This window comes from Phyllobates terribilis, unplaced genomic scaffold, assembly GCF_046119375.1.
Source record: "Phyllobates terribilis strain yellow unplaced genomic scaffold, ASM4611937v1 Scaffold_11__3_contigs__length_659146591, whole genome shotgun sequence".
Lineage (NCBI taxonomy): Eukaryota > Metazoa > Chordata > Amphibia > Anura > Dendrobatidae > Phyllobates > Phyllobates terribilis.
The window spans coordinates 261,738,320-261,751,546 of NW_027362771.1; the positions used below are offsets into that span (position 1 = coordinate 261,738,320).

General features: G+C 41.0%; 1 protein-coding gene across 2 annotated transcripts in view; it reads left to right on the forward strand.

Moving 5' to 3' along the window:
- Positions 1–13,227, forward strand: part of SLC26A5 (solute carrier family 26 member 5) — a 77,374-nt gene that overhangs the window by 49,604 nt on the left and 14,543 nt on the right. For both annotated transcript variants that reach the window (XM_073652263.1, XM_073652264.1), the window contains exons 14-16: positions 9,689–9,758; positions 10,176–10,268; positions 10,391–10,501. In XM_073652263.1, the coding sequence (XP_073508364.1) occupies positions 9,689–9,758; positions 10,176–10,268; positions 10,391–10,501 (274 nt within the window). The remainder of the gene's footprint in view (positions 1–9,688; positions 9,759–10,175; positions 10,269–10,390; positions 10,502–13,227) is intronic.

The window sequence follows — 13,227 nt, forward strand, 5'->3', positions numbered from 1 at the left end:
TACAGCCATTGCCCCACCATATGATGCGATCACAGTGTACCAGTGTGCTTTAGGGCATCCATGGGCCCACTGAACGTTAGAACTCCTATGAAGTTAAACCTTGAAGCCCTCCTTTATCAATTTTGCTACAATAATTCAGTATTGCAGTGTATTGAATAGGCAGTCATGCTATTGCAGAACTAATTAAACATGTAACATCATTTAAAACTCAGTTATAAGAAATATAAAAAGTAAAAATCTCTGAACTAGACACGGTTCCATCAAAAGGCTTCAAAGAATGTTTCAGGAGAAAAAAAAACTTTTCCAAAAAATCTTCAAAGCTGCTTCAGGAAAATAAAAATTCCAGCAAAACTATATTACGGTATATCCACACAGTCTTTTTCCACCTGACAAAGCAAACTAAAACAGCTGCAAATTTTTTTTTATCATAACAGCAATGTAAAAACCACATTGTTGTTCACATGTTCAGGTTTTTTTACTTCTTTAAACCGCTTCATGGTTTGTAAACTGTGACACCGTTAAAATAATTGATTTTGCTTTGCTCTTTACAGTTGAAAATTATAAGGTAAAAGTATAGAAAAAAATGCCATTTTTTTTTCCTCAAGCGACTTCACCTGGGAAAACCTTGGTGGATGCTCTGGCGTCTTACAGATGTTGAGAGCACATTGCCTTAGTCGCCTGAAGAATAGTCAGGTCACTACTTTTAGCTGCTTTAAAAGCCTGAGCGTTTAAAAGACGTGGAAAAAAATACAAGACATACAGTGGCATGTAAAAGTTTGGCCACCTCTGGTCAAAATTACTGTTATTGTGAACAGTTAAGCAAGTTGAAGATGAAATGATCTCTAAAAGGCCTAAAGTTAAATATGACACATTTCCTTTGTATTTTAGGCAAAATCTATAAATATATATATATATATATATATATATATGTGTGTATGTGTATATACAGTATATATACACTGCTCAAAAAACACTCAAATAACACATCCTAAATCTGAATGAATGAAATATTCTCATTGAATACTTTGTTCTGTACAAAGTTTAATGTGCTGACAACAAAATCACACAAAAATCATCAATGGAAATCAAATTTATTAGCCAATGGAGGCCTGGATGTGGAGTCACCCCCAAAATTAAAGTGGAAAAACACACTACAGACTGATCCAACTTTGATGTAATGTCCTTAAAACAAGTCAAAATGAGGCTCAGTATTGTGTGTGGCCTCCACGTGCCTGTATGACCTCCCTACATCGCCTGGGCATGATCCTGATGAGGTTGCCAATGGTCTCCTGTGGGATCTCCTCCCAGACCTGGACTAAGGCATCCGCCAACTCCTTCACAGTCTGTGGTGCAACGTGACGTTGGTGGATGGAGCGAGACATGATGTCCCAGATGTGCTCAATCAGATTCAGGTCTGGGGAACGGGCGGGCCAGTCCATAGCTTCAATGCCTTCATCTTGCAGAAACTGCTGACACACTCCAGCCACATGAGGTCTGGCATTGTCCTGCATTAGGAGGAACCCAGGGCCAACCGCACCAATATATGGTCTCACAAAGGGTCTGAGGATCTCATCTCAGTACCTAATGGCAATCAGGCTACCTCTGGCGAGCACATGGAGGGCTGTGAGGCCCTCCAAAGAAATGCAACAGAACACCAGGATTGGCAAAGTCGCCACTGGCACCCTGTGCTCTTCACAGATGTAAGCAGGTTCACACTGAGCACATGTGACAGACATGACAGAGTCTGGAGATGCCGTGGAGAGCGATCTGCTGCCTGCAACATCCTTCAGCATGACCGGTTTGGCAGTGGGTCAGTAATGGTGTGGGGTCGCATTTCTTTGGAGGGCCGCACAGCCCTCCATGTGCTCGCCAGAGGTAACCTGACTGCCATTAGGTACCGAGATGAGATCCTCAGACCCCTTGTGAGACCATATGCTGGTGCGGTTGGCCCTGGGTTCCTCCTAATGCAGGACAATGGCTGACCTCATGTGGCTGGAGTGTGTCAGCAGTTCCTGCAAGATGAAGGCATTGAAGCTATGGACTGACCCGCCCGTTTCCCAGACCTGAATCCGATTGAGCACATCTAGGACATCATGTCTCGCTCCATCCACAAACGTCACGTTGCACCATAGACTGTGAAGGAGTTGGTGGATGCTTTAGTCCAGGTCTGGGAGGAGATCCCACAGGAGACCATCAGCAACCTCATCAGGATCATGCCCAGGCGATGTCGGGAGGTCATACAGGCACGTGGAGGCCATACACAATACTGAGCCTCATTTTGACTTGTTTGAAGGACATTACATCAAAGTTGGATCAGTCTGTAGTGTGTTTTTCCACTTTAATTTTGGGGGTGACTCCAAATCCAGGCCTCCATTGGTTAATAAATTTGATTTCCATTGATGATTTTTGTGTGATTTTGCTGTCAGCACATTCAACTTTGTACAGAACAAAGTATTCAATGAGAATATTTCATTCATTCAGATCTAGATGTGTTATTTGAGTGTTCCCTTTATTTTTTTTGAGCAGTGAGTATGTATATACAGTACAGACCAAAAGTTTGGACACACATTCTCATTTAAAGATTTTTCTGTATTTTCATGGCTATGAAAATTGTACATTCACACTGAAGGCATCAAAACTATGAATTAACACATGTGGAATTATATACTTAACAAAAAAGTGTGAAACATCTGAAAATATGTCTTATATTCTAGGTTCTTCAATGTAGCCACCTTTTGCTTTGATGACTGCTTTGCACACTCTTGGCATTCTCTTGATGAGCTTCAAGAGGTAGTCACCAGAAATGGTCTTCCAACAATCTTGAAGGAGTTCCCCGAGATGCTTAGCACTTGTTGGCCCTTTTGCCTTCACTCTGCGGTCCAGCTCACCCCAAACCATCTCGATTGGGTTCAGGTCTGGTGACTGTGGAGGCCAGGTCATCTGGCGTAGCACCCCATCACTCTCCTTCTTGGTCAAATAGCCCTTACACAGCCTGGAGGTGTGTTTGGGGTCATTATCCTGTTGAAAAATAAATGATGGTCCAACTAAACGCAAACCGGATGGAATAGCATGCCGCTGCAAGATGCTGTGGTAGCCATGCTGGTTCAGTATGCCTTCAATTTGAATAAATCCCCAACAGTGTCACCAGCAAAGCACCCCCACACCATCACACCTCCTCCTCCATGCTTCACGGTGGGAACCAGGCATGTAGAGTCAATCCGTTCACCTTTTCTGCGTCGCACAAAGACACAGTGGTTGGAACCAAAGATCTCAAATTTGGACTCATCAGACCAAAGCACAGATTTCCACTGGTCTAATGTCCATTCCTTGTGTTCTTTAGCCCAAACAAGTCTCTTCTGCTTGTTGTCTGTCCTTAGCAGTAGTTTCCTAGCAGCTATTTTACCATGAAGGCCTGCTGCACAAAGTCTCCTCTTAACAGTTGTTGTAGAGATGTGTCTGCTGCTAGAACTCTGTGTGCAATTGACCTGGTCTCTAATCTGAGCTGCTGTTAACCTGCGATTTCTGAGGCTGGTGACTCGGATAAACTTATCCTCAGAAGCAGAGGTGACTCTTGGTCTTCCTTTCCTGGGGCGGTCCTCATGTGAGCCAGTTTCTTTGTAGCGCTTGATGGTTTTTGCAACTGCACTTGGGGACACATTCAAAGTCTGCCCAATTTTTCGGACTGACTGACCTTCATTTCTTAAAGTAATGATGGCCACTCGTTTTTCTTTACTTAGCTGCTTTTTTCTTGCCATAATACAAATTCTAACAGTCTATTCAGTAGGACTATCAGCTGTGTATCCACCAGACTTGTGCACAACACAACTGATGGTCTCAACCCCATTTATAAGGCAAGAAATCCCACTTATTAAACCTGACAGGGCACACCTGTGAAGTAAAAACCATATCCGGTGACTACCTCTCGAAGTTCATCAAGAGAATGCCAAGAGTGTGCAAAGCAGTCATCAAAGCAAAAGGTGGCTACTTTGAAGAACCTAGAATATAAGACATATTTTCAGTTGTTTCACACTTTTTTGTTAAGTATATAATTCCACATGTGTTAATTCATAGTTTTGATGCCTTCAGTGTGAATGTACAATTTTCAAAATCATGAAAATACAGAAAAATCTCTAAATGAGAAGGTGTGTCCAAACTTTTGGTCTGTACTGTATGTGTACATATGTGTGTGTGTGTGTGTGTGTGTATATATATATATATAATATATATATATATATATATATTAGTACAGACCAAAAGTTTGGACACACCTCATTTAAACATTTTTCTGTATTTTCATGACTTTCAAAATTGTACATTCACACCGAAGGCATCAAAACTATGAATTAACACATGTGGAATTATATACTTAACAAAAAAGTGTGAAACAACTGAAAATATGTCTTATATTCTAGGTTCTTCAAAGTAGCCACCTTTTGATTTGATGACTGCTTTGCACACTCTTGGCATTCTCTTGATGAGCTTCAAGAGGTAGTCACTGGAAATGGTCTTCCAACAATCTTGAAGGAGGTACCAGAGATGCTTATCACTTGTTGGCCCTTTTGCCTTCACTCTGTGGTCCAGCTCACCCCAAACCATCTCGATTGGGTTCAGGTCTGGTGACTGTGGAGGCCAGGTCATCTGGCGTAGCACCCCATTACTCTCCTTCTTGGTCAAATAGCCCTTACACAGCCTGGAGGTGTGTTTGGGGTCATTATCCTGTTGAAAAATAAATGATGGTCCAACTAAACGCAAACCGGATGGAATAGCATGCCGCTGCAAGATGCTGTGGTAGCCATGCTGGTTCAGTATGCCTTCAATTTGAATAAATCCCCAACAGTGTCACCAGCAAAGCACCCCCACACCATCACACCTCCTCCTCCATGCTTCACGGTGGGAACCAGGCATGTAGAGTCAATCCGTTCACCTTTTCTGCGTCGCACAAAGACACAGTGGTTGGAACCAAAGATCTCAAATTTGGACTCATCAGACCAAAGCACAGATTTCCACTGGTCTAATGTCCATTCCTTGTGTTCTTTAGCCCAAACAAGTCTCTTCTGCTTGTTGTCTGTCCTTAGCAGTAGTTTCCTAGCAGCTATTTTACCATGAAGGCCTGCTGCACAAAGTCTCTTCTTAACAGTTGTTGTACAGATGTGTCTGCTGCTAGAACTGTGTGGTATTGACCTGGTCTCTAATCTGAGCTGCTGTTAACCTGCGATTTTTGAGGCTGGTGACTCGGATAAACTTATCCTCAGAAGCAGAGGTGACTCTTGGTCTTCCTTTCCTGGGGCGGTCCTCATGTGAGCCAGTTTCTTTGTAGCGCTTGATGCTTTTTGCAACTGCACTTGGGGACACTTTCAAAGTTTTCCCAATTTTTCGCGCTGACTGACCTTCATTTCTTAAAGTAATGATGGCCACTCGTTTTTCTTTACTTAGCTTTTTTCTTGCCATAATACAAATTCTAACAGTCTATTCAGTAGGACTATCAGCTGTGTATCCACCTGACTTCTGCACAACACAACTGATGGTCCCAACCCCATTTATAAGGCAAGAAATCCCACTTATTAAACCTGACAGGGCACACCTGTGAAGTGAAAACCATTTCTGGTGACTACCTCTTGAAGCTCATCAAGAGAATGCCAAGAGTGTGCAAAGCAGTCATCAAAGCAAAAGGTGGCTACTTTGAAGAACCTAGAATATAAGACATATTTTCAGTTGTTTCACATATTTTGGTAAGTATATAATTCCACATGTGTTAATTCATAGTTTTGATGCCTTCAGTGTGAATGTACAATTTTAATAGTCATGAAAATACAGAAAAATCTTTAAATGAGAAGGTGTGTTCACATAATATTTAGTCATTTTTTTAATTTTAAAAATTACAAAAAGGGAAATGGACCGATTCAATAGTTTGGGCACCATTGGTGACTTGTGTGCTCAGATAACTTTGACCAAGATTTCAGACCTTAATTAGCCTGTTAGGGTTATGGCTTGTTCACTATCATCTTTAGGAAAGGCCAGGTGATACAAATTTCCCAGCTTTATAAAAACCCAGCCTCCCCTAACCTTGTGCCAAAAAACAGCAGCCATGGGCTCTTCTAAGAAGCTGCCTAGCACTCTGAAAATGAAAATGGTGAAGGCCCACAAACCAGGAGAAGGCTATAAGAAGATAGAAAAGCGTTTTTAAGTTGCCCTTTCCTCAGTTCGAAATGTGATTAAATAACGACTGTTAACAGGAACAGTGAAGGTCAAGATAAGGTCTGGAAGACCAAGCACAATTTCAGTGAGAGCTGCTCATAGGATTGCTAGAGCGGCAAATCAGATTTAGCAGACTCTGGAGTTGTGGTACATTGTTCTACTGTTCAGAGACACTTCATGGAAGAGAAGAAAACTTCTCCTGCGTCCTCACCATAAAATTCAGCATCAGAAGTATGCAAAAGAACGTCTAAACAAGCCTGATGCATGTTGGAAACAAGTTCTGTGGACCGATAAGGTTAAAATAGAACTCTTTGGCCACAATGATCAAAGATATGTGTGGAGAAAAAAGGGTATAGAATTTCAGGATAAGAACATCTTGCCAAATATTAAGCATTGGGGTTGATCAATCATGCTTTGGGGTTGTGTTGCAGCCAGTGGCACAGAGAACATTTTTCGGGTAGAGGGAAGAAAGAATTCAATGAAATTTCAACAAATTCTTGACGCAAACATAACACTATCTGTAAAAAAGCTGAAGTTGAAATGAGTATGGCTTATACAAATGGATAATGATCCTAAACACATGTCAAAATCCACAATAGATGACCTCAAAAGGTGAAAGCTGAAGGTTTTACAATGGCTCTCACAGTCCCCTGATTTTGAGAGTGCTACTTTGTTTGTTAGTCCCCTGATCTGAACATGATTGAAAATCTGTGGCTAGACCTGAAAATAGCAGTGCATGCAAGATGACCCAGGAATCCCACAGAACTGGAAGAATTTTCCAAGGAAGAATGGATGAAAATCCATCAAATTACAATTGAAAAACTCTTGGCTGGCTACAAAAAGCTTTTACAAGCTTTGATACTTTCAAAATTGGGTGCTACTAGGTACTAACCATGCAGGGTGCCCAAACTTTTGCATTTGCCCATTTTCCTTCTTATAATTTTTAAAATGTAAAAGATGAAGATGTATATATTTTTTGCCTAAAATACAAAGGAAATGTGTCATCTTTCACTTTAGGCCTTTTAGAGATCATTTAATCTTCAACTTGCTTAACTGTTTACAATAACAATCATTTTGACCATTGGTGCCCAAACTTTTACATGCCACTGTATGTATATCAAGTGCTGTGCACATGTTCATTATTTTTTGGCGTTTTAGTGCTTTTTCAGATGTTGTGTTTGCATACCCTAAAACGGGATAGTTTTCTGAATTGCTTTCTCCTTGAAATGCTCATGGTTTTTCAACTCCTCAAAAACCTATGCTCATATCCTAATTGTACTGACCTGAAAAATCATGTTGACCAGACGTATTTACTGCACTAAATACAATCGTTGCATTATTTATTTATTTTTAATTGTTTCTCTGCACTTGGAATTTTTCTCTCGTTTTAGTACATAATATCATAAAATTAATGTTGTTATTCAAAACTACAGTTTGTTCAACCAATAAAACAAGTCGTCATATGGCTCAGTCAACAAAAAAATATTAATTTTACAAAAAAGCGAGGAAAAAAACGTACCCTATGGGGTAATGGGGTTAACCACAAGGATAAAAAATCCTTTCAAAGATTTCCCAGCCCTTACTGGTCTTTAAAGTAGAACATATGGTACATATATGGACATAAGATAAAAGGCAGGAAATGCTCATGAGCCAATACAAGCCTAGACTGTCACCACTGTGGCCATTAATAGTTTTCAGTACATTCATATCTGTAAAGATAGTAGCTTGCAGATAACTGTAGATCGGTAAATTCACTTTTATAATATTAACGCAATAAAAACTATTGATCGGTGAGTAAGCTTCATCACTAGGAATTGGTTATCTAGTAATACAGTAAATTACACAAATTAGTAGCTAGACAGCTGCTCACTTATTGTATTACAACATATCAAAGCTCTGTTCATGTTCCTAGTTGCACTGAGTTACCTCCATATGCCTCCCATTTCATGCAACAAAATGTGCCATATTCCATTGGATGTCATGTTATGGCAAATAACATCCCAATCTATAATTACTTGTTTAACATTTATGTTTGGTAGATAAGACATTGTTCTGTTGTAGAGAAAATAAAAATACATGTAAGCCCCCCCTCCTCTAGGGTCACACACATCATAGGCATAGATGAGCCTGTTAGCTTGTGTTAAGAGACCCATAGTTGGGCTGAGAATTGCTGCCATGACATGGCCCGTATGATTCACTCGCTCTTTGGTTGTATGAATGTAGCCTTAGTGTCCATTTACACAGGCAAGTCAGCGATATGGGATGTCATTCTGTGCTTATTTACTTGTATTCACACGTGTTACCAAGCATAAGGGCTCAATACAAGCGCTCCTTCTTGTGATCTTTTGTACCTGCTCACACTTAGTTCCATAGCCTATTTATATGAAAGGATGATCTGACAAGAAACCATGGTGCCAAATAGTAGAAGTGAAGATAACGGCACTAACCACATCGTTGAAAAATCTTCTTTATTATTTCATAGCAAGCAATAAAAATCAGAGAGAGCAAGTACAGGCTGTGTCTATTGACACTTCTATAGGCCCTTGTGTAGACACTCAGTAGACACGAAACAGACATAACCTGTTGTTGTTTGCCTGTACTTCATCCACCTGATTTTTATTTCTTTCTTTGAAATAATAAAGAAGATGTTCCAGGATGTGATAGGAGGTACCATCATCTTCACTTCTACTACTTGGGACTTTCAGTGACTTTTTGTATCATGATAAAGCACCACTGATCATCATGGCAGCTAGCTATGTGTATGGCCTATATCTGTGTATATCATCATGCATTAATGGAAAGAAGACGGTAGTGCCAAGCTGTTTCCTTTTTGCCTGACAAGAAACCACAATTGTCAGCGTAGAACATCGGAGAAACAGAAAGTGAAGACTCATTCATGCAATCCGTGACGTGGGACATAATCACCAGAACAAAAACCCTAAACTCATTAAAGGGGTTGTCCGGTCTTAAGCTACAATTCTGCAGTCACTCTGTGACTGCAGACTTGTGAATCCTCACTTTGCATGCACTGCATGCTGTAAGGATTCTCCGGCGCTTGTAGCAGGCCGTCATGTGACCATAAGTTAGCAATATGCATACGCCTAGCCACATTCCAACTAGATGGGCCCGGCCTCGCTCAGTACAAGTGTATTGAGTGAGGCCGGAAACAATATAGTCGGAATGTGGCCGGAAGTATGCATATCATATACTTGCGGTCACATAACTGCCCACTCCCAGCGCCGGAGAAAATCCTCACAGCGAGCAGTGCGCTCAATGGGTGGTTTCACAAGTCTACAGTAACATAGTGACTTTAGACTTGTAGCTTAAGACTGGACAAGCAAGTGTACATGTATATGGGTGGGGGCCAGTGTGTAACAGAGGTTCTGTTACTACTGCTGAATTTGCCATCTATGAATATTCTGGGATTGGTAACTGTTCACTTGCCTTTGATATTAGTGTAACTTCAGATGACACTGCCATTTTCCCTTTTCAGTTCACAGTACAGAATTCTTGGACAGGTTCCAAATACGGATATATATTGTGATATAGAAGAATATGAGGAGGTATGGATGTTACTCTTTTGTACAGCCTTAGAGGAAACCAGAACTGTCATAAATGTAATATTTCAAATTGTCTAGTTTTTAGTCCTCTTGCAAACACCATATCATTGCACTGTTGTACATGTTCTGAATTGCAGAGCTGTAATATGGCGCTCATGGATGTTTTTGAAGCTACACTGCTCCGTATGCCATATTTCATACAAAAAAAACGTAACATTCCATTGGATGGCATATTATGACAGCATCCTCCCCTATAAGTAATGCCTATAACACTGTGCTGTATAATAGTGCCTCACGGAGTCTCTGTGGCTCTGTAATACTGACCTAAGCAACTGTGTGCATATCTTCTGAGACGGTCTGCCTGTTTCCTTTTTTTTTTTTCCAAAATTCTTGCAAATGTTAATGCTTTATTATTTCTAGATTAAACAATACCCAGGAATAAAGATATTCCAGGCCAACACATCTTTATACTTTGCCAACAGTGATCTTTATGTCTCTGCGCTAAAGAAAAAGGTAGATATATATATATATATATATATATATATAGCCAGCTATAAATTGATTAAATGATACAATGCAGCTTAAGAGCAAATATTTTATTGTGAAGTTATGTTGTTGTTATTTTTATTTTCAAGACTGGAATTGATCCTGGTGCAATATTGATTGCAAAGAAAAAGGCCCTGAAGAGACATGCCAAGGAAATGAAGAAATCGACTAAAAGTGAAAGAAGAGCAGTGTTGAAGCTTGTAAGTCACTGATATACCAAGATGACGATTATTCCTACACAAGTCTCAAGCCATAGGAATTAAATGGGTATTCCCAAAATTGAAAGTTACACCCTATCCCATGGTTAGAGGATACATTTTAATTTTGGGAATACCCCTTTAAAGAGACCTTGTAGAAATGTTAGTTTATACCTTCAACTATAGTTTTACTAACAGGGGCATATGAGTAGCTGCGTTTTAACAGCCACAATCTTGACCCTTTACAATTCAGTTTCCTCTCTTTACATTCTACTGAAACTGCCCTTACTAAAGTCTTCAATTATCTACAATTTATTATTACAAGTCCCCTCTGTAATATAAAGTGCTGAGGAATATGTTGCCGCTATAGAAATAAAAAATATTATTATTAATCTGCAGATATGGGGTAAATCTGCAGGTTAATAGCATTCTGTACATGCCCAGCACCCACACTTAGACACCTGCTGCAGGGAGGAAATGAACTTTATTCCTTCCGGTGGCGTTCCGGTTTCAGTCACTGGTTTGGTGCCAGCGCGAGTTCAGTCATTGCAACGATGCGGATAGTAGTGGCGGCAGACGGACAGCGGGTGAGGGCATGGTGCGGCCTGTGGGCCATTGTTTCAGCCCTTTGGCTGTCTCTCTCCGCCAGCCGGACTGGAACAGACAGAGGGCCGGATGTGGCCCTTTGGTTGCAGTTTGCCCAGCTTTGATCCAAAAGATAGGTTTAAAAATTGCTGATTGCTGGGAGTCCCACATTCGAGACACCTACATGTCATGAGGACAGGGTTTCTGATGGGCAAGCCGCGGTGGAGTCCCCAGGAATCATCCTGTAAGTGATAAATTGCACTGTTTGGACCTCCCTATTAATATAGTAAGTTACTAAGCGCCACCTAATGGTGACTGGAGCTCAAACTCCCTTAAAAATCTACAATTAGTATTTAAGACTTGTCAACAGTGATGTTGAATAGGATACATTAATTGAAAAAGTAAATATCCTCCAGAATGTACAAATATGAGAATTACCAAAAAAAAACAATAAAAAGCCAGTCTAATTTGTTTTATCACAGTTTAATTACATTTACGCTTTATTTTTTAGGCCAAAATTCTACCATTGTTTCCCTAATTGAACGCAATAAAAATGTAACATCTGACATGTTAGAATACTATTTCAATAGATATGTTTTACTTTGCTTGATGTAATATTTATCAATCAAATTTTGCTAATAAATTATGCTTTCAATAATTATTTACATTAACTTCACATATCAGGAGAAAGTGGAGGTCTTCCCATACCTTATATTAGTGGCCGATCTTGGGACAATTATTTATTGTGTGCATCCACCTTTAGGCTAGACATATACATCTTTGTGGAAATGTACAGATTGTAAAGTGCTTTTCCTACCACTGACATAATGCACAAATGGGCTCTTAAAAGGGGTTGTCCGGTCCAAATCAATAAGTATGCAGTCATTCTGTGTGACTGCAGACTTATGATTCCCCTAGCGCAATCACTGTGCTCTGCGAGGATTAGCCGGATTCTGAGCTGGGCCCGGAGGGTATGTATGAGTTATACATACTCCTGGCCAAAGCCCGTCCAGTTGGCGCGGCCTCTAGTCGGCCACACCCACTGGACGGCTGCGTCACTAGTCAAGGCGAGGCCTCGCTCCATACAAATGTATAGAGCGAGACCGCGCCCACTGGACCGGCTTTGGACAGGAATATGCATATCGCATACATACCCTCCGGTCCCAGCTCAGAAACAGGTGAATCCTTGCAGAGCACAGTGCATGTGCTGGGGGATTTATAAGGCTATGTGCCTACGATGCAGAAATGCTCAGGATTTTTTCCTTAGCGTTTCTGCATCTCCCTGGCAGAAAAAAACGCATGCGGATTGTACATGCGTTTTCCTGCCAGGGACAAGCGGATGTGAAGCGTTCTTCACATGCATTTCCGTATGCAGGTTGACAAGCGCTTTCCAAGCGATTTTAGCATCACTTGGAAAGTGCTTGACAACTTGGTCACACTTTATAAATCCACGCAAATGGCATGGATTTATATCCGATGGCCCCTGGAGTCTTGCTTCGCTCACTCCTGGCTTGCCGGCAGATCGCGTTACACTACACTGAAGGACCTGCCGTCACATGACTATGACGTCAGCGCAGGTCCTTCAGTCCATCGCGAGCTGCCGGCAAGCACAGAGAAGGAGTCCAGGGGCCATCAAAAGGTAAATATAATATTTATTTTTTATTTTATTCTTTTTTTTAACAGGTTCTATGGTACCCGGGTCCGGAGGAGAGTCTCCTCTTCTCCACACCCGGGTACCATCGGCACATAGAAACGCATATTATCCGTGTGTACAAATGTACTGACACGGATAATATGCTTTTCAATGCAAGTCAATGGTGGCGATTATGCTGCGTGTCCGCAAAATTAATGGACATGCTGCGGATTTTTGAGCGCAGCAAAACCACTGCGGAAAAATCCGCAGCATGGGCATTGACATTGCGGCTTGTCATTGGGGACCATGGGGGACGGATTACCAAGCGTTTCACAAGCGTTTACGCTGTGTAAATTCCGCAGCATAAACGCTTGGAAAATGCTTCGTGGGCACACAGCCTTAGTCTACAGTCACACAGAGTAACTGCAGACTTATCGATTTGGACCGGACAACCCTTTTAATGACTACAACTAAAAGGCCATAATATACTTTTTACATTTTCATTGAAGTA